The sequence below is a fragment of the Tenrec ecaudatus genome, chromosome 13 (genome assembly GCF_050624435.1).
Source record: "Tenrec ecaudatus isolate mTenEca1 chromosome 13, mTenEca1.hap1, whole genome shotgun sequence".
Lineage (NCBI taxonomy): Eukaryota > Metazoa > Chordata > Mammalia > Afrosoricida > Tenrecidae > Tenrec > Tenrec ecaudatus.
Window position 1 is genome coordinate 22,336,891 of NC_134542.1, and position 23,966 is coordinate 22,360,856.

Here is a 23,966-nt window from a genome sequence, read left to right on the forward strand (position 1 = left end):
TCAGGCCACGAGCAGGCCGGCTGTCTCAGTTCATCAACTTGGCTGATAATTTCGATTCTTTCAGCCAAGCTGTCTAGTCCAAGACCTCCTCTCTCTGCTCCTGGGCCTTCTCTCTTTTCCCTAGATGACAAGTACAAGCCTGTCCTGCTTCTCAGAAAGAATTCTGGGAGAAAGGACAGGGTAGGACATACGATACAGGCTTGTGTATTCCTTTCTATGATCAGAGAACCTGACCTGTGGAGACTAAGGAGATTGGGGTGGGGGGCACAACTCCTGACTCTAGGACTGTCCGTGCCTACCCAGCCCCAGGACTAACCAGCAAGCCTCCTGGCTGCCAAGGCCACTATGAGTGTTGGGACCAGCACCAGGCCCACGAGCAACAAGGTGCTCCTGCTCCAGAGCGCACGGCCCAGGACAAAGCAGGCCAAGCCGCAGCAGAGCTGCGAGGGCGGCGTCCTGACGAGGTCTTGTGAGTCTCGGCATTGCCTGCTCTGCTCGCTGACCATCTCTTGGGGCTCTGCCCACCTGCAACCCTGAGTCCTGATTCACCCACAGAACTTGAAAGCTACGTCCACAGCACTGCCGAGATGCTGCCCGGTGTCTGTGGAAGGTGAACCCAGAGCCCGACGAGTGAGCAGGGTCCCGTGGGAAAGAAAGAGGAACGGGAAGGACGTACTTAACCCCAGCTCTCTGAAAGGGCATCAGGCTGGACACGAGCTTGGCATCCACTCCGGAAAGGTCGGCCTCGGGGACATCAGCCATGAGGTGAAGAGACGTCTTCTCGAGCTGAGAGGCAAAAGCCTGGACGATGGTCTTGGGCAGCGGATCCAGCCGGACCTGCGGGAGGCAGCGCACTCTCTCAACTAGAAAGGAGAGCGGAGACGTGTGAGCTGCGGGTTCATGCCCAAAAGAACTGGGGGAAGAAGGGGCTTCCGTAGACTGAGACCCCTGACCAGAACCCCACTGCATGCCAGCGTGTCAAAAACGGCGGCGGAAGGGAGCACTGAGGATGACAGCTGTCTTCCCCCCCCCCACCCCCACCCCGGGGCAAACACCTGAATCTAGAGAACAGTTCTCCAGATAAGATGCCTATCAATGCAGAACCGATAAACTACACCACCCAAATGTCAGAAAGAAACACTAGCTATTTTGTGATCAAAATAAATTTTAAAAGTTCCCTAGTAATCCCAGGTTCTAAAAGATGAGTCCAAACCAAACATGCTGCTGCTGAGTCGATTCTGACTCACAGCGACCCACAGACCTGCTCCCTGGAGTTTCTGAGACTGCAAACCTCCATGGGAGCCACAGCCTCATCTTCTCCCAGAGTGGCTGGTGTTTGAACCACTGGCCTGCAGGTTAGCAGCCCGACGTGGAACCTATGGCTTCACTAGGGCCCCTCACCAGTTCAAAAGAAGCACCAATTCAAAAGGAGCAAATCTTAAGTGGAGTCAATCCTCTTCTCAGCTTTGTTATGCTTTCTCTTGCTGGGGTTCCCAGAAGGCAGGGCACTCTCAGCTCCGCCCAATAGGAACGGAAACACAGCAAAGATTCAAAGGATGGCTATAGGAATGCCACACTATTTGAAAAAGAAGAGACGGGGCGGTGGGTGGGGGGGATAAAAAAATAAATAAAAAGAAGAGACAAAACAAAATAAAAAGCAAAGGGCGGAGTCAAAGTGAAGATAAGATGCCAGTGTTCTCCCCTTTAAGGAGACGAAGTCCCGGGGACCTGCAGTGGTGACCTGTGTGTGGCAGCAGAGACTCGCCCACAAGGGCCTCTGGGCCAATCCAGGCTGCCGCCACCGTCTGTCAATAACATGGTCCTGAGCCAGCCATGACATTTCTCACAGGAGGACACGTGGGGCTCAGGGGCTGTGGCCGTGTGCACATGGTCCGCAAAGCCCGAGACGCCGCCTGCCAGTGTCGCAGCAGTCACTGTGAGGAGTGTCATTGGCATTGTTCACGCTGTCCTCCCAAAGGGCTGGTGCTAGACACCAGAAAGGGGGAGCATCTCCCCAGAGAGCTACATATACATGAAAGCAAGTCCATTTATTCAGTTCATCGATTTTTCCCGTTTAAAAATTAAGAGGGGGCAGGGAGGGAAACTTTATTCAATAGGGAGACAGGAAAAAGTGGATACAAACAAACGCTACGATTCTAGCAGGGAAAAAAGGGAGTCCTGGTGGCACTGAGCTGTTACCCCAAACGCCAGCAGTTCAAGTCCCCCAGCCACTCTGTGGGAGATGTATGTGGCAGTCTGGTCCAGTCAGGATTTACCGGATCCTAGGAAACCTACAGAGCAGTTCTCTGTCCTGTAGGGTTGCCGAGGGCAACGGGCAGAGGAAGGACGGCTGACCTGCAGGTCCCTCCGGCCGGAGCCACCACTGTCGGCTGTGCTGCGGGCTGCAGCCCTCAAGATGGGCTTCTCTGTTATGACCGCTCGCTCTTCTTTGGAAAGTCGAATGAGAAGAACAGCCATTGCTGCCAGATTTTCAACTGCTCTTTCTTCTTGACCGGCTCAGGGGCTCCCAGGCAGAGACACCATCACCCTAACTGTTCTCTAGGGCGTAGTAAATCCAGACCCCACACCAAACTCACTGCCAGCAAGTCGATTCTGCCTCCCCACAGCCCCACAGGGCAGAGCAGACCCACTCCACGGGGAATCCGAGGCGGCAAACCTTTCGCGCGCACAGCCAGCCTCCTCTTCCTCCTAAGAGCAGCTGGCGGGTCTAAAGGCCACCGGCTAGCAGCCCCCAGCACCACCAGACCCCTGGGCTCCAGGAAAGGGAACAGAAAGAAAAGAAAGTGCATTTCATCTCTACCCAGTGTTATTCTAAGGCGGTGGGTTGGCAATTCCGCGTGGTCTTGGGTTTTCTCCACATCCTCACGAGGCGTCTTGAGTCTGCTGCTGCAACGCTCAAAGGGAGGGCTGGCCCATCCACAGCTACTCTAAATTGCCTAGTATTTTCCATACCCTGAAATCCACTTCTGACCCTCACTAAAATGTCAATGCCCGTCAATTCTGGAGAGAGACTCCGAGGTCAGGGTCGCCATGATAGGAAGTTAGGGGGGCTGACAGAGCTCCTCTAAGGGAGACCAGCCATCTGGAGGCTGAGCTGCACTTCACCCCTGCAGAGAAAACCGGACTGACTGTGACATTCAGGAGGATGAGCACTTCAGGAACCCTGACACAATTCCCATCTTCATCCGGGTCTTCTTCAGAACGGACACAGCAAACGGATGCTAACAAGGGTCAACCCTCTGGCCCCTGCTGAATGCGGTGCGCTCCTAGGCGTCACGCCCCCTCCCCCGGCCATTTGAGAGGGAAAAGCCAACCTCAGCGCTTTCCCATCACTGCTGCCTCCCACCGCATTCTGCCCTCTCTATGTCCCTGCCTCAGCGCCGGGGAGACGACGGGGATGTCTGGTGCCACGAGTCACTCAGGAGTCACTCCTGTAAAGTGGCTCTTTGGCACAGGGCGACAGAGCCACCCCACGTGTCCATGCAGCGGCCGATGAGACAGGATCACTGAGGGGGACACGGGACCCTTGTGGACTGTGACAGCCAAGGATAATCAAAGGCCTTCTGTGAGCCAAAGGCCGCAAGCCACTCGGGAGATCCACCTTCCATAAACCGAGCCATTTGTACCACGTCACCGGGCTCAGCAGGCCTCCGGGCCGTTGCTTCATTAGTCTCAAGTGCACATTTGCTAGCTCAGGGTCAATCATCTAATTTCACACACGAGGAACTGACACCTCAGGGTGAGGAGAAAAACCCCAAACCGAAACCAGTGCCATCAAGTTGATTCCGACTGCGTGACCCCAGAGGTGGGGTGGGGGGGAGACGGCCTCATGGGGTCTCCAGGCCCCAGTCTTCCCCACCTGTCTCCTACAGAGCAGCCGGAGCCTTCATCACACAGCCGAGTGCTGGAACTGCTGAGCCAGCGGGCTCCTGCAGGGCGGAGAGGGCTGCAGCTCCCCCGTGGTTCATATGCGGGTGCGGTCTTCTGCCCCGGCTTTTCAGTTTCCTGTATCTGGCTTACACTGGCCGACAATGCCGACAATTTTAGCCTTCTCTCGGTCCCTGACTTGACTGTGGCCCAGAGCTGCTTCAGGAAAGCCAGCAGGACCTTTCTCTTGGCCCAGGCGTTCTGCCAGCAGTCTTCTCTTCCTCCAGACCCTGTCACAGTGAGCTGGCAGGTTCAAACGCAACCGAACTCCAAAGTGCAGAAGCTAAGACTCACGGAAGGGCTGGTTAAAGTCATCGTTCGACGCGTGGCCACCATCAATCTCCTGTTTCTGCCCCAGAGCAGGAACCGCTACGCTCTAAACCGTGGGTGAGGCACAGGCTTAGCTCCCCTCATGCTGCTACTCTCGGCTGTTTGTGGTTGCATGCAGGTTAAAACCAGAACCAGACCCATTGCCACCAAGTCGGTTCCACTCCCAGTGACCCTCTGGGACACGGGAACGGGCCTGTGGATTTCTGAGGCTGCAAGTCTTTACGCGAGCAGACGGCCTCATCTTTCTCCCCCGGAGCAACTGGTAGGCTCCAGCTGCTGATCCTGAGGTCAGCAGCCCAGAGTGTAACCCACTAGAATGTTGACTTACCCCATGGCACACCGCAAGTCACACTTGGGAAGGAGAGCAAGCAAAGGATTCTGCTTGCCCCTTTTCCTTAAAGCCCTGGCCTGAGGGGCAAGCGGGTTTAACTGGGCCTACCAAATGACACCTCCACTGGCTGGGCAGCCCACACTCCAGCAGATGATCAGCCATGGCCATGGCCATGGCCACGCCCCAGCAAGGCACACAGAAGAAACTGGCTGAGCCCACGTAGGCTAACGTGGCCGGTCTTACTACGAGACAGGACATCCCTCGCTGACCCATAGCCCGACTAGGGACAACACTGGAGACACAGTGCGGGGATTATGCCTAGTCTGACTCCACCACACCGAGGCAAAACACTAAGGGCATGCAACAGAACAACAAGGGGAACAGAGCAATGAAGTCCCCAGAATATATCAAAAATAGACGTTGGGGCCAGCGCATGGCATCCCATCAGATTTGACCAGAAAAACACTTCTAAAGGTAAACAAACAAACCCTGAACTATTTACAGGCTTTTCTTCTTTTTTTTGTCATTGGTTTTTTTTTTTTGGTTGTTTTATTTTCTTTTGTTGCTTTGTTTTGCTCTGTCTTATTTTTTGTGCATATTATTATCACTGCAGGTCTATCTAGATAAGATAGGCGGGATAAACAATCTGGAGAAAAAAACTATGGGACCAATGGTTCTGGGGAGGACATGGGAGAGCAGGAGGTGGAGGGAAAGAAAAGGATGTTAAAAACCCCAGGGGCAAGGTAACAAAAAGTGATCCAAAACTGATGGTGAGGAGGGTGAAGGAGGCCTGGTAGGGCTTGCTCAAGGGCAATGTAACCGTGAGGAATTACTGAAACGCAAATGAAGGCTGAGCATGATAGTGGGACAAGAGGAAAGTAAAAGGAAATAGAGGAAAGAACTAGGAGGCAAAGGGCATTTATACAGGTCTAAATATAGGCATGTACATATGTGAATATATTTATATATGATGATGGGGAAACAGATCTATGTGCATATATTTATAGGTTTAGTATTAAGGTAGCAGATGGATATTGGGCCTCTATTCAAGTATTCCTTTAATGCAAGAACACTTTGTTCTATTAAACTGGCATTCCATGATGCTCACCTTCCCTACACGATTGCTAAAGGCAAAGCAGGTGCACAAGCAAATGTAGTGAAGAAAGTTGATGGTGTCTGACTATCAAAAGATAGAGCATCTAGGATCTTAAAGGCTTGAAGGTAAACAAGTGGCCATCTAGCTCAGAAGCAACAAAGCCCACATGTAAGAAGCACACCAGTCTGTGTGATCACAAGGTGTCAATGGGATCAGGTATCAGGCATCAAAAAACAAAAAAATCATATCATTGTGAATGAAGGGGACTACAGAGTGGAGATCCAAAGGCCATCTGTAGGCAACTGAACATCACCTTCTAGAAGGGTCACAGGGAAGAGATGAGCCAGTCAGGGTGCAGTATAGCAATGATGAAACATACAACTTTCCTTTAGTTTTTGAATACTTCCTCACCCCAACTATTATGATCCCAATTCTACCTTTAAATCTGGCTAGACCAGAGGATGTACACTTCATGAAATCTAGGACATATGATCCCTTCAGGACCAACAATGAGAGTAGTGATACCAGGAGGGGAAGGGGAAGGGGAAGGTGAGGTAGAAAGGGGGAACTGATTACAAGGATCTACATATAACTCCTTCCCTGGGGGATGGACAACAGAAAAGTGGGTGAAGGGAGATGTTGGGCAGTGTAAGACATGACAAAATAATAATTTATAAATTATCAAGGGTTCATGAGGGAGGAGGACAGGGAGGGAGGGGCAGAAATGAGGAGCTGATACCAAGGGCTCAAGTAGAAAGAAAATGTTTTGAGAATGATGATGGCAACAAATGTACAAATGTGCTTGACACAACGTATGGATGTATGGATTATGACAAGAGTTGTAGGAGCCCCCAATAAAATGATTTAAAACAAAACAAACAAAAATGTAAGCTATCTGTACACAGACCCTGCACATGAAATTGCATAAGCGCCCAGCTGACTCCTATACCTGAGCTTGGCCAATCTTCCTGACCAACAAGTTCCAAAAGGATGCTGGGAGCTTCAGCCTCAGCAAGGCATCTCAGGGGACCTCTGATTGCCCAGGCCTTCCCCTCCCTTTGGCGACAGGCACAGGCTCCCAAGCTGGGGGAAGTGTGCCCACACGGCAACCCCTTCCGGAGGAGGTGGGTCCTGAGTGTGTGCCCCAGCTCCAGGGAAGCCATCCTTCAGTCAAGGCTGCCTGAGGGTGCCCCCACCCTGACTTGCCCAGCACCCAAGCATGGGAAGTAAGCACAGAGGGAGGGGGAGGGTAGGGGCCTTTTCAAAGACATCCAAGTCAAGAAAGCTCATTGAAGCTCCAACAATAGCATGGTCTAAAACAAGCAAGGCGGGCTGCTCACTTAGCTTATTGTGCTCTTCCAAGAGAAAATTCCACTTCCGGGTCTTGACATCTGGGAAAAACATCAAAACAGAATAAATACATACATACATCTACACATATATCAGAAAACATGAGACGTCATCCTCAGACTCTCCAGCACTCAAACTAAAACCTACTATCAGTGACCCTCGAAAGGGTTTCACTGCAGGCAGACAGCCTCACCTTTCGTGTGCCGAGCATCTGGTGATTTTGAACTGACCACCCTGAGGCTAGCAGTCTATCACTTACCCAACAGTGCTAGTACACTTTCTGTTTATTCCCAGGCTTCGGAAACCCCCATTCTGCTCCAACTGTACAGCAGGGAGCCCAGGGAGTGTCGTGGTTACACACTGGGCTGCCAACCACAAGATGAGCAGTTCGAAACCATCGGGCACTCCACGGGAGAAAGGCTTTCTACTCCTGCAAAGCGCTCCAGTCTCGGAAACCCACTGGGGCAGTTGCACCTTGTCCTGTAGGGTTGCTATTAGTTGGCACTGACGCAATGGCAATGAATTTGGTTTTAGTCTAGCCCCGAGGCTGGGGCTGAGGGCACAGACAGGAAGCAGGCACATGCCCTGGAGGCTGTCCCAGCAGACAGGGGAGACAGACTAGCAGAGACGCTATAAGATTGTGCTGTGAGAGCCGAGATAAAGGGCACTGTGGCAAGTGCGGCTGGGGATGGCCCAGCAGGCTAGAAATACCCTGAACTGCCAAGCCTCAGATAATATCCACGGCTGGCACCTTAAGGCAGGTGCCACAAGCTCTGCACACACCATCTCACCTGCCTCTCACATGGGCCCTGCCCCTGTAAGGTGGGCCCGGTGGCGAGCGCCATTTTATCTGGAGAGGCAGTGAGGTGCGTGATGTCAGAGTGACCAGCCCTGCCCCTGCCAGCTGCGTGACCGGGGAGCAGTTACTGAACTTCCACATCTGAACAGTGACAGCATTGTAACCGTTACTGCACAGGGTGGTTGTGAAAACGCTTATGAAAGCGCACCTGGCGGGTAGAGAACCCTCAAGAAAACCAGGTTAAAAATGACTCTGATGAGTGGGAGGCCACCTGCTGATTAGCCCAGTCAAGCGTCAATGGCACCCAGGGCCGCCTGCGATGGGCGGCTGCACACGTCACTCCCAGCAGCGGCAAGTCACCGACACAGGAGCACGTCTCTACCAGTTGCCTGAACACACTTCACAGAGCATGGACTCAGGCACGGCGTCCAGGCAGCAAGGTGATGCTTCCTGCGAAAGCCAGGTGCTCAGGGAAGCAGGCCTGCTGGCCACAGCGGGCAGCGTCAAGAAAGAGGCTGGCATCTAGCTCAGAAGCAACAAAGCCCACATGGAAGAAGCACACCAGCCTGTGTGATCATGAGGTGCCAAAGGGATCAGGTATAAGGCATCATGCAAATATATATATATATATATATATACATATATATATATATATATAGTGAATGAAGGGGGAAGTGCAGAGTAGAGACCCAAGGCCCATTTGTCGGCCACTGGAGATGCCCTCACAGAGGAGTTTAGGAGAGGAGATGGGTCAGTCAGGGTGTGATGTAGCACCGATGAAGAACACAGCTTTCCCCCAGATCCTGGATGCTTCCTCCCCCCAACTACCATGATCCGAATTCTACCTTGCAGGACTGGATAGGGCAGAGGTTGTACACTGGTGCATATGGGAGCTGGAGGCACAGGGAATCCAGGGTGGATGATACCTTCAGGACCAGGGGTGTGAGGGGCGATGCTGGGAGAGTGGAGGGTGAGTGGGTTAGAAAGGGGGAACCGATTACAAGGATCCACATGTGACCTCCTCCCTGGGAGACGGACGGCAGAGAAGGGGGGTAAGGGAGACGCTGGATAGGGCAAGATATGACAAAATAACAATCTATAAATTATCAAGGGCTCATGAGGGAGGGGAGAGTGGGGAGGAAGGGGGGGGGTAAGAGGACCTGATGCAAAGGGCTTAAGTGGAGAGCAAATGCTTTGAAAATGATTAGAGCAAAGAATGTACAGAGGTGCCTTATACAATTGATGTATGTATATGTATGGATTGTGATAAGAGTTGTATGAGCCCCTAATAAAATGTAAAAAAAAAAAAAGAAAGATCACTTTGAAAGATAAATGGAAAGAGTCCCCAATAAAAGTATTAAAAAGGAAAAAAGAAAAACAAAGTGAGCATAGTAACAATAAAAAAAAGAGAAAGAGGCCGGGAGCCTGGTGTAAGCTGACCCACTGACCAGAAGTGGACACGGTTGGTCTTCAAGGTGGGACTTGGACCTGGAGACCATGCCTGACAACAGTCTGGCTCCCACAGCGGCAGAGCAGCCTGCACGAACCTCCAGGGACAACTGCGATCCCCCAAATCCCATGATGGTTTTTGACTCTCCGGGCATGGGCAGGAGGCAGCACTCATGTTTTGGCTGCACCCATTCCCAAAATAGCGGGCGCCGTGGAAAGTGTGATTTCCCAGGCTACTGACAGACACAGATGATGTCGGTTTTCCTTTGAAGAGTCACCCCGACCTGAAGCCCCACGCGCAGGGGCAGAGTCAGCAGACACCCGGCCCCCGGAGATCGCACACCGGCTCTGTGGACAGCCTGCTCCAGGGGATGACCCGCCGTCCACCTCAGGAAGGAGCGTCCCAGGCAGCATCACCCTCCTCCAGGAGGGGCCGACCCTTGGAGAAAGGGTTCCATGGAGGCTGCCACAGGGACTTTCCTAGAGCCGTCCCTGACCACGGTGTGCTGACCAGCCCAGTCTTCCACCTGCCTGAGGAGATGCCTGTAGCCATTTCAGGCTGGGGGAAACGGATCCAGAAAAGCCCCATCATCTGACATTGAGGCAGAGGCCTGCCTCCTCCTTTTAAGAACCTCCAAGAACAAAGCACATCTGTCAGGCGGAGGCCAGTGGTTTGCCCCTAAACCTGTCTGCCCTTGAGTCAATTCTGATTCATTGTAACCCTATAGACTCCCTGAAACTGTAAATCTTTACAGAGCCTCATCTTTCTCCCGTGGAGCAGCTTATGGGTTTGAACTGCCAACCTGGCAGTACTCATTGCCATCTAGTGCATTCCCACTCACAGCAACCCGGTAGGGAAAGGGTGAAGCTGCCCCTGTGGGTTTCGGAAACTGTAACTATTTATGGGAATCGAAAGCCTCTTCTTTCTTCTGCGGAGCAGCTGGTGGCTTTGAGCTGCTGTCCTTGTGACTAGCAGCCCAACATGTAACCCACTGCGCCAGCAGCCCCCAATCCTAATCCACAGCACCACTGGGGCTCGCCTGCAGATGTCGAAAAGAGATGCTGCGCCTGGGCCTTAAAGCCTCTCTCTGGAGAGGAGCCAGATGGGGGGCAGTTAAGAACCCCGTGTGTGCTAACAAGCAGCGGTGTGGAGACTTCAACTGGGAGCCCAGTGCAGCAGCCCAGACTCGCCCAGACTCGCCCAGACTCACCCAGACTCACCCAGTCTCACCCAGTCTCACCCAGACTCACCCAGACTCACTAGGGAAGTTGTCTGAAGTGCAAACCGTTAGGCTCCACCCCAGAGCTACTGAATCAGAAATACGGGGTGGAGTCCAGTGACCGAGTTTTAACCAGCCCTCCCCCGGGTGGCTCCACAGCTGCACAAAGGTTTCAATCTGCAGGCTACAGAAAGGCGTTTCCTTTTATGGCGACCACCTGTTTTGGACTCAGCTAAGGACAGAATAAAGACCCATCCAACTGCCATCAAGTCAAGCCTTGGCTCACAGCCACCTGCAGGACAGAGGAGAAAGAACCAAGGTCTCCCTAGCAGCTCCAGGCTGTAAATCTTTATGGAAGATCTTTCTCTCCAAGGGTGGTTGCAACTCTTGACCTGCCTGTTCATTAGGGCCCAAAGCATCACCAGGAAGCCATCATAGCTCCTAGCAACTAAAGGCTGATTGATGGGTTTGAAGGGGTAAGGGCTGAAGCAAGAGCTCAGGACAGTGGTTCTCAACCTGTCAGTCGCGACCCCTTTAGTGGGTCCAACGACCCTGTGAAAGACCATCAGAAAGCACACAAATATTTCATAATATATAATTAGATATTGTTTTGTGATTAATGGCTATGCCTTAATTATGTTCAATTTGTAACAATGACAATACATCCCGCATATCAGATATTTACATTACGATTCATAACAGTAGCAAAATGACAGTTATGAAGTGGCAAGGAAAATAATTTTATGATTGGGGGAATTTTATTGTTGGGGGGAGTCCCCACAACATGAGGGACTTTATGGAAGGGTCCTGGCATGAGGAAGTTTGGGAACCACTGCCTTAGGAGATTCTACCAAGATTAAGGCACTGAGCCACTGGACTGGGGCAAGTCATGGCGGTCTTCTCTTTGCGAGTCCTTTCAACCCCATAAGTCATCCAGTCCCTTTGTCAGTGTTTTCTTGCAAGAATCTCCTAAATTCTGGTTTCAGCATCAACTCGACAGCGGTACGTTTGGGTTTTTGCATTTGGGTCTATTTTAGGGACCCTAGCGGGATAGTGGTTACGAGTTAGGCTGCTAACATCACGTCAGCAGTTTGAAACCTGAAGCTGCTCTGAGGAAGAAAGATGGCGCTTTCTACTCCCGTAAAAGAGTCACCGTCTCAGAAACTCACAGGCCGGTCTACCCTGTCCTAGAGGGTCGCTGTGAGTCTCCATTGACTCGATAGTAACGAGTCTTAATTTTTTCCTGAGTGGATGAGGAAAACAAGTGGTGAGATATGCTCAGCTGCTAACTGGAAGGCTGGCCATCTGAGACCCTTCAAAGGCACCTAGGAAGAAAGGCCTGGTGATTTTCTTTCCCCAAATCAGCCATTCAGAGTCCTCTGGAGCCCAGTCTACCTTGGCACACATGGGGTCACTGGGCACACCAACCAGACAGTAACTGGACTATCTGAGAGACTTCAAGGGGAAACAGCCCCCACTGAGTGCCCAAAATCTGGAGCAAGGTGAGCATCACCTCTAGAGGGGAAGAACAGCTGACCAGACAGACACAAACAAACACGTGATTGCTGGAATATCTTCAAAGAGAAAGACAAACCCCACAGTACTTGCCATAATTCCTGGAAGTCATCTGTTGGAATAGTGAGATCAGGTCTTCAGAGTAGCCAATGTCAGCCTCGAAGCGGACCCGGGAGATGAGCATGCATCGGCCTTGGACAAAGGTGAGGGACGGGGCGAGCGGGAGGCTGGCCTGGACCCCACTGGGGGTGGAGGCTGACTCCCTGCCATTGGCCCCTTCCAAAGGCTGCAGGGTGACCGTGGCCAGGCGCTGAGCAGCTTTCACTGCAAAAGAGGAACAAGGAGGAAGTGACTGCGTGGGCAGCAACTTCCACATGATCCCCAGAGGTGCAGGCAGGGAAGGGCGAAAACAAGGTGGGTGGAGGGAGGGAGGCAGACAGCTCATGCGCAGGGAGTTGTATGTGGAGACAGGCTAGACAAGCATTGTGTGGTGGCAGTGGGAAGGCTGGCAGCACCCTTGAGCTGGGGCTTTGGGAAGTTCAGTGTTTTCTGGACCACAACTTTCAAATTGAAAGATGTCAAACTGAGAAGTCAACAGGCGAAGAGGAATCCAACCAGGGGAGCTTGCTAGGTAACTTGTGTGGTCCTAGTGGAGTCATTACTGAGGCCTCGCTACAAACCACCCGAGCCCCATGCCCACGCCTCTACTCTTCTCTGCTGCTGCTAGTGAAGCCCCGGGGCTGCGCTGAACTGCCCAGTCTATACATCCTTATGGAAGCAGGCAGCCCTTTCTTTTCCCCATGAAGCAGCTAGTGGATTCGAGCTGCCAACCTTTCAGCTAAAGATGGAGCGCTGAACCACTGCACCACCAGGCCTCCTTGGCAAGGACGGAACCCCTGCTATCAAACCCATTCTGACTCGCAGCGACACTCACCCACACAGGGCAGGACGTCTCCTAACCCTCCCATAGAGTGGCTGGTGGGTTTGAACCTTGGATTAAGCGCTCACTGCCTAACCCACAGCACCACCAGGACTCCTTTGGTGAGTATATTAAAAACAACAACTCTCAAAACCAAAGTCACTGCCATGGAGTAGATTCAGTGACCCTCACAGGACCGAGGAGAACTGCCCCTGTGGGAGTCCAAGGCTGTAAGTCTTTACAGGAGCCTCTTCTTTCTGCCTTGGAGTGTCTTGGGGGCTCGAGCTGCTGACCTTGCTGTTGGCAGCCCAACGTATAATCCACATCACCAGGGCGCCTTGGTGAGGATACAGAGGAGCCAAACTACCGATCACCAAACCCTACAGTTCATCTGAGAGCTGCCGTGTGAATTTTGTGCTGTCAGGGGTGTGCAAGGCCACTGCAGAGCCTGACCATGCCACCGAGAAAACCGAACTGAGTGTGCAAACGCTGAAATCATGTCACCATGTGCTGTGGCCAGAGGACGGGCGTGACAGAATGGCAGAGCAAAGGGAATGTGTGCTAGATGCATAATATCACGTCAACTTGAAGACATAGGAAAGTGGAGGGGGGTTTAGCCTGTCAATCGGGTCACAGCGTGGTGGTGATGACCCCTTGTGGGCATGGCCGTCTCCTAAGACAGGTCCTGGGAACCACCCCCTCTCTGTCTGCCTTCACCTTCCTGCTGGCGGGCATGTGGAGAACTGCCAGAGCCCTGTGATGCTTCCACTGCCACTGGATCCACAAGACCCCGCCCCCACCAGCCTGTGACCTCCCTGCATTCTGCGTCACTGCTTCTGAATGCAGGAGTCCAGAGAGGGACTTCTGGACTAGGAGAGTTGGACTGGGCTGGGCTGTTTCCTCGATACATAATTAGTCTTGGTATAAAGCTCTCTCTTGTACATGTAAGCATGTCACTGGATTTGTTTCTCTAGTCAACGCAGACTCACACACCGAGGAGGCGACAGGGGGACTACCAGGTGTCAGAATCTGCCATCTCGCCCCAGCGCCCGACTCTTCCTCCCCACACTAGCAAACGGATTAAAAGGGAAAAAACTAGCAAAAAACGATACCCCATACGATCTCCAACAGCTTCCTGCCACCTAAGCAGCTGTCTGTGCCGTGCAGTCCCAGAGTGGAGGCCCAGGAGGGAAACAGGAATTTGGCAGGGACCTAGGTGCCCATGAGCACCCCACCAAGCTATGTGGGTGACTCCCCCAGGCCCAGAGAGCTCTGAGGCTGGCCTTCAAACCAGCAAAGAAGTGAGCCGTGCCGGCCTCCCTCTTCTCCTGTGTGGAGGCGGCCACAGCTCAGGGGACTGCGGAGCGCAGTGTGGCTCAGTGGTTGTGGACAAGCACTCTGAAACTAGACTGGACTTGAACGTCAGGGTCACTACCTGCCGTGCGAGCCTGTGGGTCCTACTCACCCTCTCTGGCCCGTTTCCCCATCTGCACCATGCTCGTCGTAAGGAATCAGAGCGAGGTCCCTGGCACAGTGCTGGCACTGCCGTCCTCACGCAGGAAGAAGGGCATGAGGATGACGCCCTGAGAGCTTTCGCTGCCAGTGAAGCCCCTGGAGCTACAGGGAAGCGCATGTCGGCCACCCCCCAGGATCCTCCCCGAGCATGAAGCACACGTGCTTACTCAGAGCACTGTAGTCCGTCATGCAGAAGTCCCAGGTCTTGGAGTCAGGATCTGAAATGAAACGGACAGAGGAGGACACTCAAGAGCTCTTCCCTGCTTGCACACAACAGTGAAGTCCCAAACACCGCCACAGCTGATGTCCGTACGCCCAAGGTCAAGGTGGAGAGAAACCCAAGCCCACTGCCAGAGTCGAGTCCAACTCAGAGGGGCCTTCAAGGACAAAGGACTGCCCCAGAGCGTGTCTCAGGCTGTAAACCTTGGCTGCTACGTTTCTCCCTCAGAGAGGCTGACAGAGGGCTTTAAACCGATGGCCTAATTGGGGTTTTCAGCCACTATGTCACCGGGACTCCTCTTACAATAAACAGAGACAAGAGCCAGTCTTTTGTTTTTCAATAAAAAGAATTCACCTTGGACCTTGGAGATGCTGGCATCTATGGATTGGGCAGAGTTAGGTCAAGAGAGAAGGGCTTGGAATCAAGGGCCGCCAGGCAGAGCGGCATGAGAAGGGGCATGGGCATTGAGGGCCTGCAGAGCTGACCACACCCGGCTCCATCTACCAAATAACTAAGCCGGGCAGAGCTTCACCGTGCTGACCAAGTCCCGGCAGCCTAACAGTGGGAACCAATGAGCCTCCGAGAGCCAAACCCACAGCGATGGAGTTAGCTCAATTCACGGCGAGCCCGCAGGACAGAGGAGAACTGCCCTGCTGCGTCTCCCAGACTGCAAGTGTTTAGGGGCAGAGAACGCTTCCTCTTTCTCCCTCAGAGCAGCTGGTGGTTTCAAACTGCCGACCTTGTGGTTAGCAGCTCACCGCATAACCACTATGCCAGCATCTCACAGAACCGGTGCTGGGCCCAAGTGCTACAATCTACACAGAGCACCTGGCAGAAGCCAGTCATCTGCTCTCCGTGTGGCCGCCTTGAGCTGCACAGCTGTTTGGGGGAATATTCGTTGTACAGGGAAACCTGGGCTCAAAATGAGACGCTAAACCACTGGACGGCACGGGTCGAGGCCGTGCTGGAGACGTGTGAGGCGCCAGAAAGAGAAGAGCAACCATGGGACAGAAGCAAAGGAACAAAGCCAAAGCCACGTGTGGGAGGAGACAGGCAGCTCATTACCGTATCGCCGGCTGGGCAGACTCTTAAACACGGCGAGCAGCTCGGCGTTGTACCCGACCTTCACCCGGAAGCGGTCTCCTGCACGGACGCACTTGCCCTGCTGGCAGCTGACGCCTTTCTGGAGGGAGTTTCCTAGATCCTGCTGGAGTTTCCCTTCTGTCCGAGAAGGCAAGCTCCCTGAACCATAGAAGACGTCCGAAATGGGCTGCCCGGAGGTGGAGGGTCTCGCGCTCTCCGGCGCTAATTCAGGATCCGCAGGGGCCTGTCCTAGGGGAAAAGCTGGCACCTGCTGGGAGCCCACCGGTTTAGCCAAGGGCTCAGGAGTTGGGTTAGCAGAGGGGGTCACTCTGGTCCTGTGGGACACCTGAGGACAACCTTGCCCGAACTCATAACCCAAGTCCTGCTGGTTGGGGACCTTTGTGGAACTTTGTGCCGGGGGAGGGAAGTCCCTGGCGATGGTTGGTTGACTTGAGGGTGGCCTATGGCTTGGGAAGGCTGTCCACTTGTCTTCTTGACTCTTCCATATCCTGCCTGCTGGCTTTGGCGTGGCCAGATGATTCGATGCACTAGGGGGATTCTTTTGCTTGAATACCCCATCCTGGGTCACTGGCTTAGAAGACGCCCTCGGGGGATTCTGGGAAGGGTTGCCTGAGCTCGGATGCTGGTCGCCTAATAATTTCTCGGCTCTACGGGCCAGAGCCTTTTGGCGATTCTCTTCAATCTTTTTCCTCTGCTCCTCTGTAAGGGGCAACGACATTTTACTGGGGAAACGCTTACACAGGAATGTCGATGTTTCATCGGAACGCTAGAAAGAGCTGTAGAGGGAAAAATGAAGAATCCGCATTAAATTTGTTTATCTACCAAGCTGTGACCTTGATTTTCATACACATCGCTCCCCAGAAATGCCCCAGGAGCACACTCAAAAGCTTCACACACACACACGCACACGCACACATGCACACACACACATACGCATGCTCATGATGTGTGCTAAAATAACCACCTTTTCAAACGAGCAGAGAAAACAAAGACGGTCAGACCAAAACTAAATCTGCAATCACCATAGCCCTCCCATCTCCCAGGGAACAGGCGCTCTCATCAACCCCAAACAAGGTGTTGTTACACGACCCAAAACCACTGCCATCGAGTCAATTCTGACCCAGAGCGACCTTATAGGGCAGAATAGAACTGCCCTTCTGGGTTCCTGAGGTTGTAACTTTCTCCCGAGGAGCGGCTGGTAGCTTCAAACTACTGCCCTTGCGGCTAGTAGCCCAAGGCATATCCACTAGGCCACCAGGGCTCCTTAACAGGCTGTACAGGGCCCCCCAAATCAATACACTGAGAAATGCAGCATTTCAAGCCAGAAAGGTCCCTGGGTAGACAGATTAAAATAGACCGAGATAGGCACATACCGTGGCATGCCACTTGCTGAAAGAACCCGTTTCCCACTAGGAAGGAGGAGAAAGGCCAGCCTTGCACAGATGCATGCAAGCCTCTGCGGGAGCCACCAAGCCAAGCAACCCCGACGACCGCCCCACCAGTGCACTGCAGAGCGACACTGTGGCCCTGGGAAACTGAGATAAAGAAGGAAAGAAAATACATGCTCATTATACAAAACGAGGAGCAGTAACATCACCACCCGTCAATAAGTCCCCTCACCGGGCGTTTTCTATCTGTATACTCAAATATGAGGGTAGGTCAAAAACTATCGCTACCGGGGCACCGGTTCAAACACGCACAGGTTTATTCCACACAAAACAAGGTTAACCCTATCCTGGCCATCGGTGGTGGCTGCAGACAAGTTCTCCCCGTGACACACTTGTCTCAGACTCACTGAACTCACTGTCGATAGTCCACTCTGACCGGCCGGGCTCTGTGGGGAGGGGTAAACGGCTTGGTGGGGGGTGGGTGGGAGGATGTGACTCTTTAGGGGAGCGGAAGGCGCTATCTTTCTCAGGAGAGTGGCTGTAGGTTCAGACTGCACTACCCTTTCAAAAGGAAAGGTCCCAAGCGAAACAGGTTTCCCAGGGGTTCTCAGGGGCCAATTAAATGAAAGGCAGAAGGGTCAGCTCAGGTTATGGGTGAGTGTCTGGGGGAATTCTTAAGGAGTGACCGTGATAAGATTTTCTCAAAGGGCCCAAAACGATCACTGGGGTTTGTGATGAGGGTGTTTTAAGAAAACGGAACACTGCATTGGTGAGCTAAGGTAGGAGAGCTACACTGACGAACTTTTCTTCCCCATCACAGCAAAGCGTCTACTTAGCCTGCGAAGGTGGTAAGGGCTGTCCTTACTATGAGCATCTCCTTGGGAAACCTTCCCCCATCCACCCTCCAGTCCTGATCTTGCCCCTTCAGACATCCTTGTGTCCCCCAAATGCCAAGAACATGAGCCGAGTCCCTCCAGGAGGCCCAAGCGGCTCTTTTGACAAGGCATAAATTGAAGAGTACAGAATTCTCAGGGGAGGGTCAAAGCCAACCCACCACCATGAAGTTGACACACATCCACAGCAACCAGGGCCCCTACAGGGCAGAGCAGAACTGCTCCCCAGGGTTTCTGACACTGTACGTCTCTACAAGAGCAGACAGCCTCATCATTCTCCTGTAGAGTGGCTGGTGGGTTTGAACTGCTGATCTGGCAGTTAGCAGCTCAACAAATCAAACTCACTGCCATCGAGTCTATTTTAGCCCACTGCGACTCTATAGGGCAAAGAACTACTCATTTGCGTGTCATTTAAATTGTTGCAGAAGCGGGCAAGCCTCACCTGTCTGGGAGGAGGAAGAATTTCTTTGAGCAACTAGTGGGTTTGAACCAGTGACCTTTTGGTTGGTGAGCCGCTTAATGTCAGCCCACTACACCACCAGGGTTCCTAGATAGAGATGGAAACACTGCCCTCAGAGTGTATGGTCCTAGACGAGGACATAGAGCTTCACATTCTGATATTTTTGTTTAATAAGCATTTTGATGCTCCTCCTACATGCCATATATGGAGATGTATTTATTTATTTATTACAAAATACAATCATCCAATATATCTTTTTTTCCTCCTTTTAGCTCAGCCCTCCTCGCAGGAATGGAAACACTTGTACAATATTCTAGAACCAGGGAGCTGGGCATTCAGTTCTCTGGCTAACCTTGCCTCTACCCAGTGTCTCACTCATTCCCTACCATGGGGTCAATCCCGACTCATAATGACCCAGTAGGACAGGGCAGAAGTGCCCCTATGAGTATCCGAGACTTAACTCTTTTTTTGGGGGGGGGCATGGTAACTGTTTTTTATTTTTCTTTTCTTAAAAAAAAACTTTTATGAGGGGCTCTTACATCTCTTATCACAGTCCATACATTCCTCCAATGTGTCAGCACATTTGCACATCTGCTGCCATCATCATTTTCAAAGCAAGCTCTTCCCACTTGAGCCCGATATCAGCTCCCCATTTCTTCCCCCTCCCTGCTCTGCTCACCCTCCCTTAGGAACCCTTGATAAGTTAAACATTATTTTTTTTCCAAATCTTACATCATCCTCCATCGCTGCTCACCCACTTTTCTGTTATTGGTCCCCCTGGAAGGGGGTTATAGGTTGATCCTTGTGATCAATTCCCCCTTTCTTCCCCCACCCTCCCCTAATACTCCTGGTATCTCTACTCTCGTTGTTGTTCCTGAGAGGTTTATCTGTCCTGGAGTCCCTGTGTTTCGGGCAGTGTGCATGCTCTGGTCTAATCTGATTTGTAAGGTAGAACTGAGGTCATGATGGGGTGAAGGAAGCACCAAAGAACTACAGGAAAGTTGTGTATCTCATCGGTGCTATGCTGCACCCCGATTGGCTCATCTCTTCCCTGTGACTCCTTTGTGAGGGGATGCCCAGACTAACTCTTAAGAGGATAGAAAGCCTCATCTTTTTCCCTCGGAGCGGCTGGTGGATTCAAACTGCTGGCCTTTTGGATAGCAGCCCAAGGGGTGTAACCAAGTCGCCAACGTGACGATGACATATGGTGGGAGTAACAGGGTTTAAATCACAAAGGCTATTTTCCCTGTTGGGACGGGTTCCTCGGGCCAGGACCCCAAACATCACCTGTCCCTGCGCCCCCCCCCCCCTTCCACCTGCTCTAAGTACGAGCACTTGGGAAGCGTTAGGCGGAAAGCCTTCGTTCCGCGGGAGAGCCAATTCCTCAAGCGCCAGAGCTGCCCAGGGCAGCCCAACTTTCCAGCCGGGGGTGTCTGCGTCCCGGGTCTGGCGAGCTAACAGCGTGCACTCGCCAGGGGAAGTAATCCCAGGGACCAGAGCAAACCATCAAGGATGCCCTTCCTCCTCCCTTCGCTGGGACCTGGGCTCTGCTATGTCGGCGGCGAGCCTCACCGCGGCCCGCAGGGAGGGGGCTCCCCTGTTATCGCCATCGGAGTCACCTTTTTCTTGGGCCCACTCCTTCCTCAAGACTGGCATTTGGTTTCGTCCGCCTCCGCCACCTTCTGCCCGGTCTACCTACTTCTCCGGCGACGCTCAGCACGGGCTCTGCACTCGTGGCGCACTCCAAACGCACCTGGACCGCAGACCCCTCCGCAGCCAGACTACCCTTCCCGCCGGGGCTTAGGAGCTCGTGTGGGGGCCGCTGGTTCCCCTGCCTGATGGCAGCGCTCCGGCCTGGAGCGCTAAATCACCGCCGAACTACACTTCCCAGCGGCAATGCGGCCTCCGTTCCGAGAAATCGCGTGGGATTGAGGAGCTGACGAACGAGAGCGGCGCCGCAATATCTCCTGGGATTTGTAGTTTAGACCAGGAGTATAGCGGTCTCTAGGAGCACCGCCCCGTTAGGGGCGGGGCGCGGCGGGCGGAAGTGGTACTCTGGGAGTTGTAGTTCTAGGTCCCGCGATGGGTTTCCACCAAGCGCCTGATCTAGACAGCTTGGATGGATGAGGTTTCCACAACTGGAGTCTCCGAGTCAGAGCTGTTACCGTAGACAACCAGACTGATAATGGAATGAATGGTTGCAGAGCTCAAAGAATACATGGCTGTCACTGAATGTTGCATGTAGAACCTGGAGTGTGTTTTAGTGTGAATACTTTCAACAATGACAACAAAGTATCTCACAGAACATTCATTCCTGGGATTCTTATTTTTGTAATCTAAACACACCAACTACCGCAATCCCCACTTTCCCAGGCCAAAGTACTTGTGCACATGTAACACGAATGCTCTTATTTCATCTTCATGAAATGTACTCACCCTCCTCTTACAGATGGCGAATCTGAGACAAAGAGCCACACCTTAAGAACTGTCTCAAGGTCCTTTAGACTAACCGGTGATTCTGATGCTCTTGAGGGGAAATCAGTCAACTGACATACTCAGACTCCGCTTATCTCATTTCCAAACACCACCACTTTTTCCTCTCCACCGTCAACTTAAAAAAAAATTTTTTTTTTAAGAGAGCTTTCGGTTTGTCGGAAATAGAGCATATCGTGATGAGAGTTCCCATAAAGCCTTTGGTCCCTTCACCTACAGCTTCCCGTATTATTAACACCTCGTTGTTGTGCAGGCCAGGCAGTGCCTCGTTTTGTTCTGGGTAACAGCACCTTAGAAGGACAGCATACTTGTGTTAGTCTGAGTAGACTAGAGAAACAAATTCATAGACATTCATGTGTATAGGAAAAAGCTTTATATACAAGAGCAATTGAGTATTAAGAAAACACCCCAGCCCAGTCCAGATTAAGTCCATAAGTCCTACATTAGCCCATTTGTCCAATACCAGTCTGTAAAGTCCTCTTCAGATGCACAAAACCCATGCATGCAATGATGCTGAATGCAGGAAGAAAACAGGCCAGTGGGTGGGAAGTCTTGTGGATTCCGTGGCACTGTAAGCATCTGAGGACTGTCAGGGGTCTCCACGTGGCTTCTCCAGCTCCACAGGTCTGGTTGCATCAGGGTAGGTCCATGTGGCTTCTCTTCAGGGATGTCTCCCAGGGAGAGAGCAGAAAAAGAGTGTGTCTCCCACCTCCAAGGAGGAAAACAGGAGGTCCAAGAATCCTCAGGAGAAGGCCATGCCCACACAAAAGCTTCATTGGCTATGACTTGATTGACAGGCTAGACTCCACTCCTTCACTCTTAATCCTCAAACTGACGAATGATTATATAACCACAATAGTTTTGCCAAGGAATGTTAAATACTTGGAGTCATGTAATGCGCTGCTCTTTTAGACTAGCTTGTTTCACTAAACAGTATGCATCTGGGGTCCCTTCATATCTTTGCACGGCTTGATTGCTCATTTAGATCGCAGATTGTTTGTAGATTCACCTATTAAAGGACATGTTGATTGTTTCCAGCATTCAGTAATTATGAATAAAATTGCTGCAAACATTTGTGTGCAGGTTTTTTAATGGACATACATTTTTTACTTCTTTTGGGTAAATACCTAGGAGTGAAATTGCTGGATTTTATGGTGAGATTAGGTTTAGCTTTCACTTCCCCACCAGCAATGAAAGAGAGTTCCCATTGCTCCACATTCTTCCCAGCATTTGATGTTGTCACTTTTTTGGATGCTAGCTATTCTAATAGGCGGAGTCCCTGGGAGGTGCAAATGGCTAACATGCTCAGCGGCTAACCTAAAGGTTGAAGAGTCTAGTCCACCTAGAGGTGCCTCAGAAGAAAGGTCTGTGGTCTGCTCCTGAAATATCAGTCACTGAGAGCCCTATAAAGTATCGTTCTGTTGAAGTCAGCTTGTTCCAGCGCCCACTGTAAGCAGAGCTTGTGTGGTATTTTACCCTTTCCTTTCAGGTTCCAGGTAGGTGGCCCTGTGGAGGGCACAATTTGGCCAAATCAACAGCAGTCCTAATGTAAGCTCAGACAGATGACACGATTTGACAAAAGCTAGTTGAAAGTACTATGGACTACCAAAAGAGCAGACAAATGCTCCTTAGAATCTAGATTGGTGAAACTCCATATTGTGTACTTGGACATATTATCAGGAGAGACTAGTCCCTGGGAAAAGACATAATCTTTGGTGTGTTGGTTGACTAGAGAAACAAATCCAGGGACTCTCATAAGAGAAAGCTTTTTATCAAGAAGTAATTATGCATCAAGAAAACATTCCAGCCCAGTCCAGATCAAGTCCTTAAGTCCGATACTAGTCCATAAGTTTGATGCTAGTCCATAAATCCCTCTTCAGACTCATACAGCACAAACATTGATGCAAAAGGCAGAAAGATCACAGGCCAGTGGGTGAAAAGTTTCATGGATCCAGTGGTGATGGGTGCATCTGTGGGGCTCTGGCAGGTCTCTGAGTGGCTTGCCAGCAGGAAGGTGAAGCAGGGGGAGAGTGTCTCTTGTGGAACCAGGTAGCTTCATGGTGTAGTGATGTGTGTCAGGCGAAGCAGGTCTCAGCAGAACCTCATGATGTAGTGATGCAAAATGGCGGGCTGGAGGTGCAACGTTGGTCCGCAGGAGGCAGACTCAGCAGGGTGAGGTGGTGTCTCAGAGTGGAGCAGCACAGCACAGCGACATGGTCCACCTGGGTTCACGGGTTGCCTTGTCCAGGTGGAGCAGAGCACTGCAGGGCCCCCAGGTAGAACAGCATGTTGTTGAAGCAGAGCAGCTAACTCAGGTAGCGCACTGGGCTGATCATCAGGGAGAGAGAGAGAGCAGGAGGAGGCCTTGGAAAGCGTTTGGCTCTGTTGCCCTCCGGTCACGCTTGTGACCTAATTAAACTCCGCCCGCATGTTTCTATGAAAGCCTAGTTGCACAACAAACCTAATTTTCACACTTGGTAAAGTAGTAGGGCAGTCCCAAAGAGGAAGCCCTCTGACAAGATGGATTGATACACCGGCTGCAATAATGAGCTCAAAAAACAAAAACCGAACTCATTGCCACCGAGTCAATGCTGACTCCTGTGGGTTTCTAAGACTGTAACTGTTTATGGGAGTAGAAAGTCCAGTCTTTCTCCCATGGAGCTGCCAATGGTTTTAAACTGTGGACCTTGAGGATAGCAGGCCAACGCATAACAACGACACCACCAAGGTGCCTTCTGTCATCCAAAGCCTTCTGCAAACTGGGTGCTCAGAATGTAAGCACTAATGCAGTTCCCTCCTCCACTCTTGGATTTTATTGTTTAAATCCTTGGATCACACAGGCTGTTCTTCTTCCATGTGGACTTCTTGTGGTACCTCACTTAGATGGCTGCTTGTTTAAGACCCCAGATGTTATTCTGTCTAATAGCCAGGCACCA

The 23,966-nt window shown here is 51.9% G+C and overlaps 1 protein-coding gene across 4 annotated transcripts in view; it reads right to left on the bottom strand.

The window, feature by feature from the left end:
• The window catches only part of SMARCAL1 (SNF2 related chromatin remodeling annealing helicase 1), a 60,207-nt gene extending 39,781 nt beyond the window's left edge, over window positions 1-20,426 (bottom strand). Inside the window, exons 1-7 of one of the 4 annotated variants that reach the window (XM_075529015.1) lie at window positions 20,291-20,426; window positions 17,170-17,331; window positions 15,758-16,572; window positions 14,640-14,690; window positions 12,132-12,362; window positions 7,046-7,096; window positions 677-863 (exon numbers count right to left, since the gene is read on the bottom strand). In XM_075529015.1, the coding sequence (XP_075385130.1) occupies window positions 677-863; window positions 7,046-7,096; window positions 12,132-12,362; window positions 14,640-14,690; window positions 15,758-16,514 (1,277 nt within the window). In that variant the 5' untranslated portion in view covers window positions 16,515-16,572; window positions 17,170-17,331; window positions 20,291-20,426. Of the gene's footprint in view, window positions 1-676; window positions 864-7,045; window positions 7,097-12,131; window positions 12,363-14,639; window positions 14,691-15,757; window positions 16,573-17,169; window positions 17,332-20,156 lie in introns of all 4 variants that reach the window. The other 3 variants (XM_075529014.1, XM_075529017.1, XM_075529016.1) reach the window with 3 other exon arrangements.
• Window positions 20,427-23,966: the final 3,540 nt, after the last annotated feature.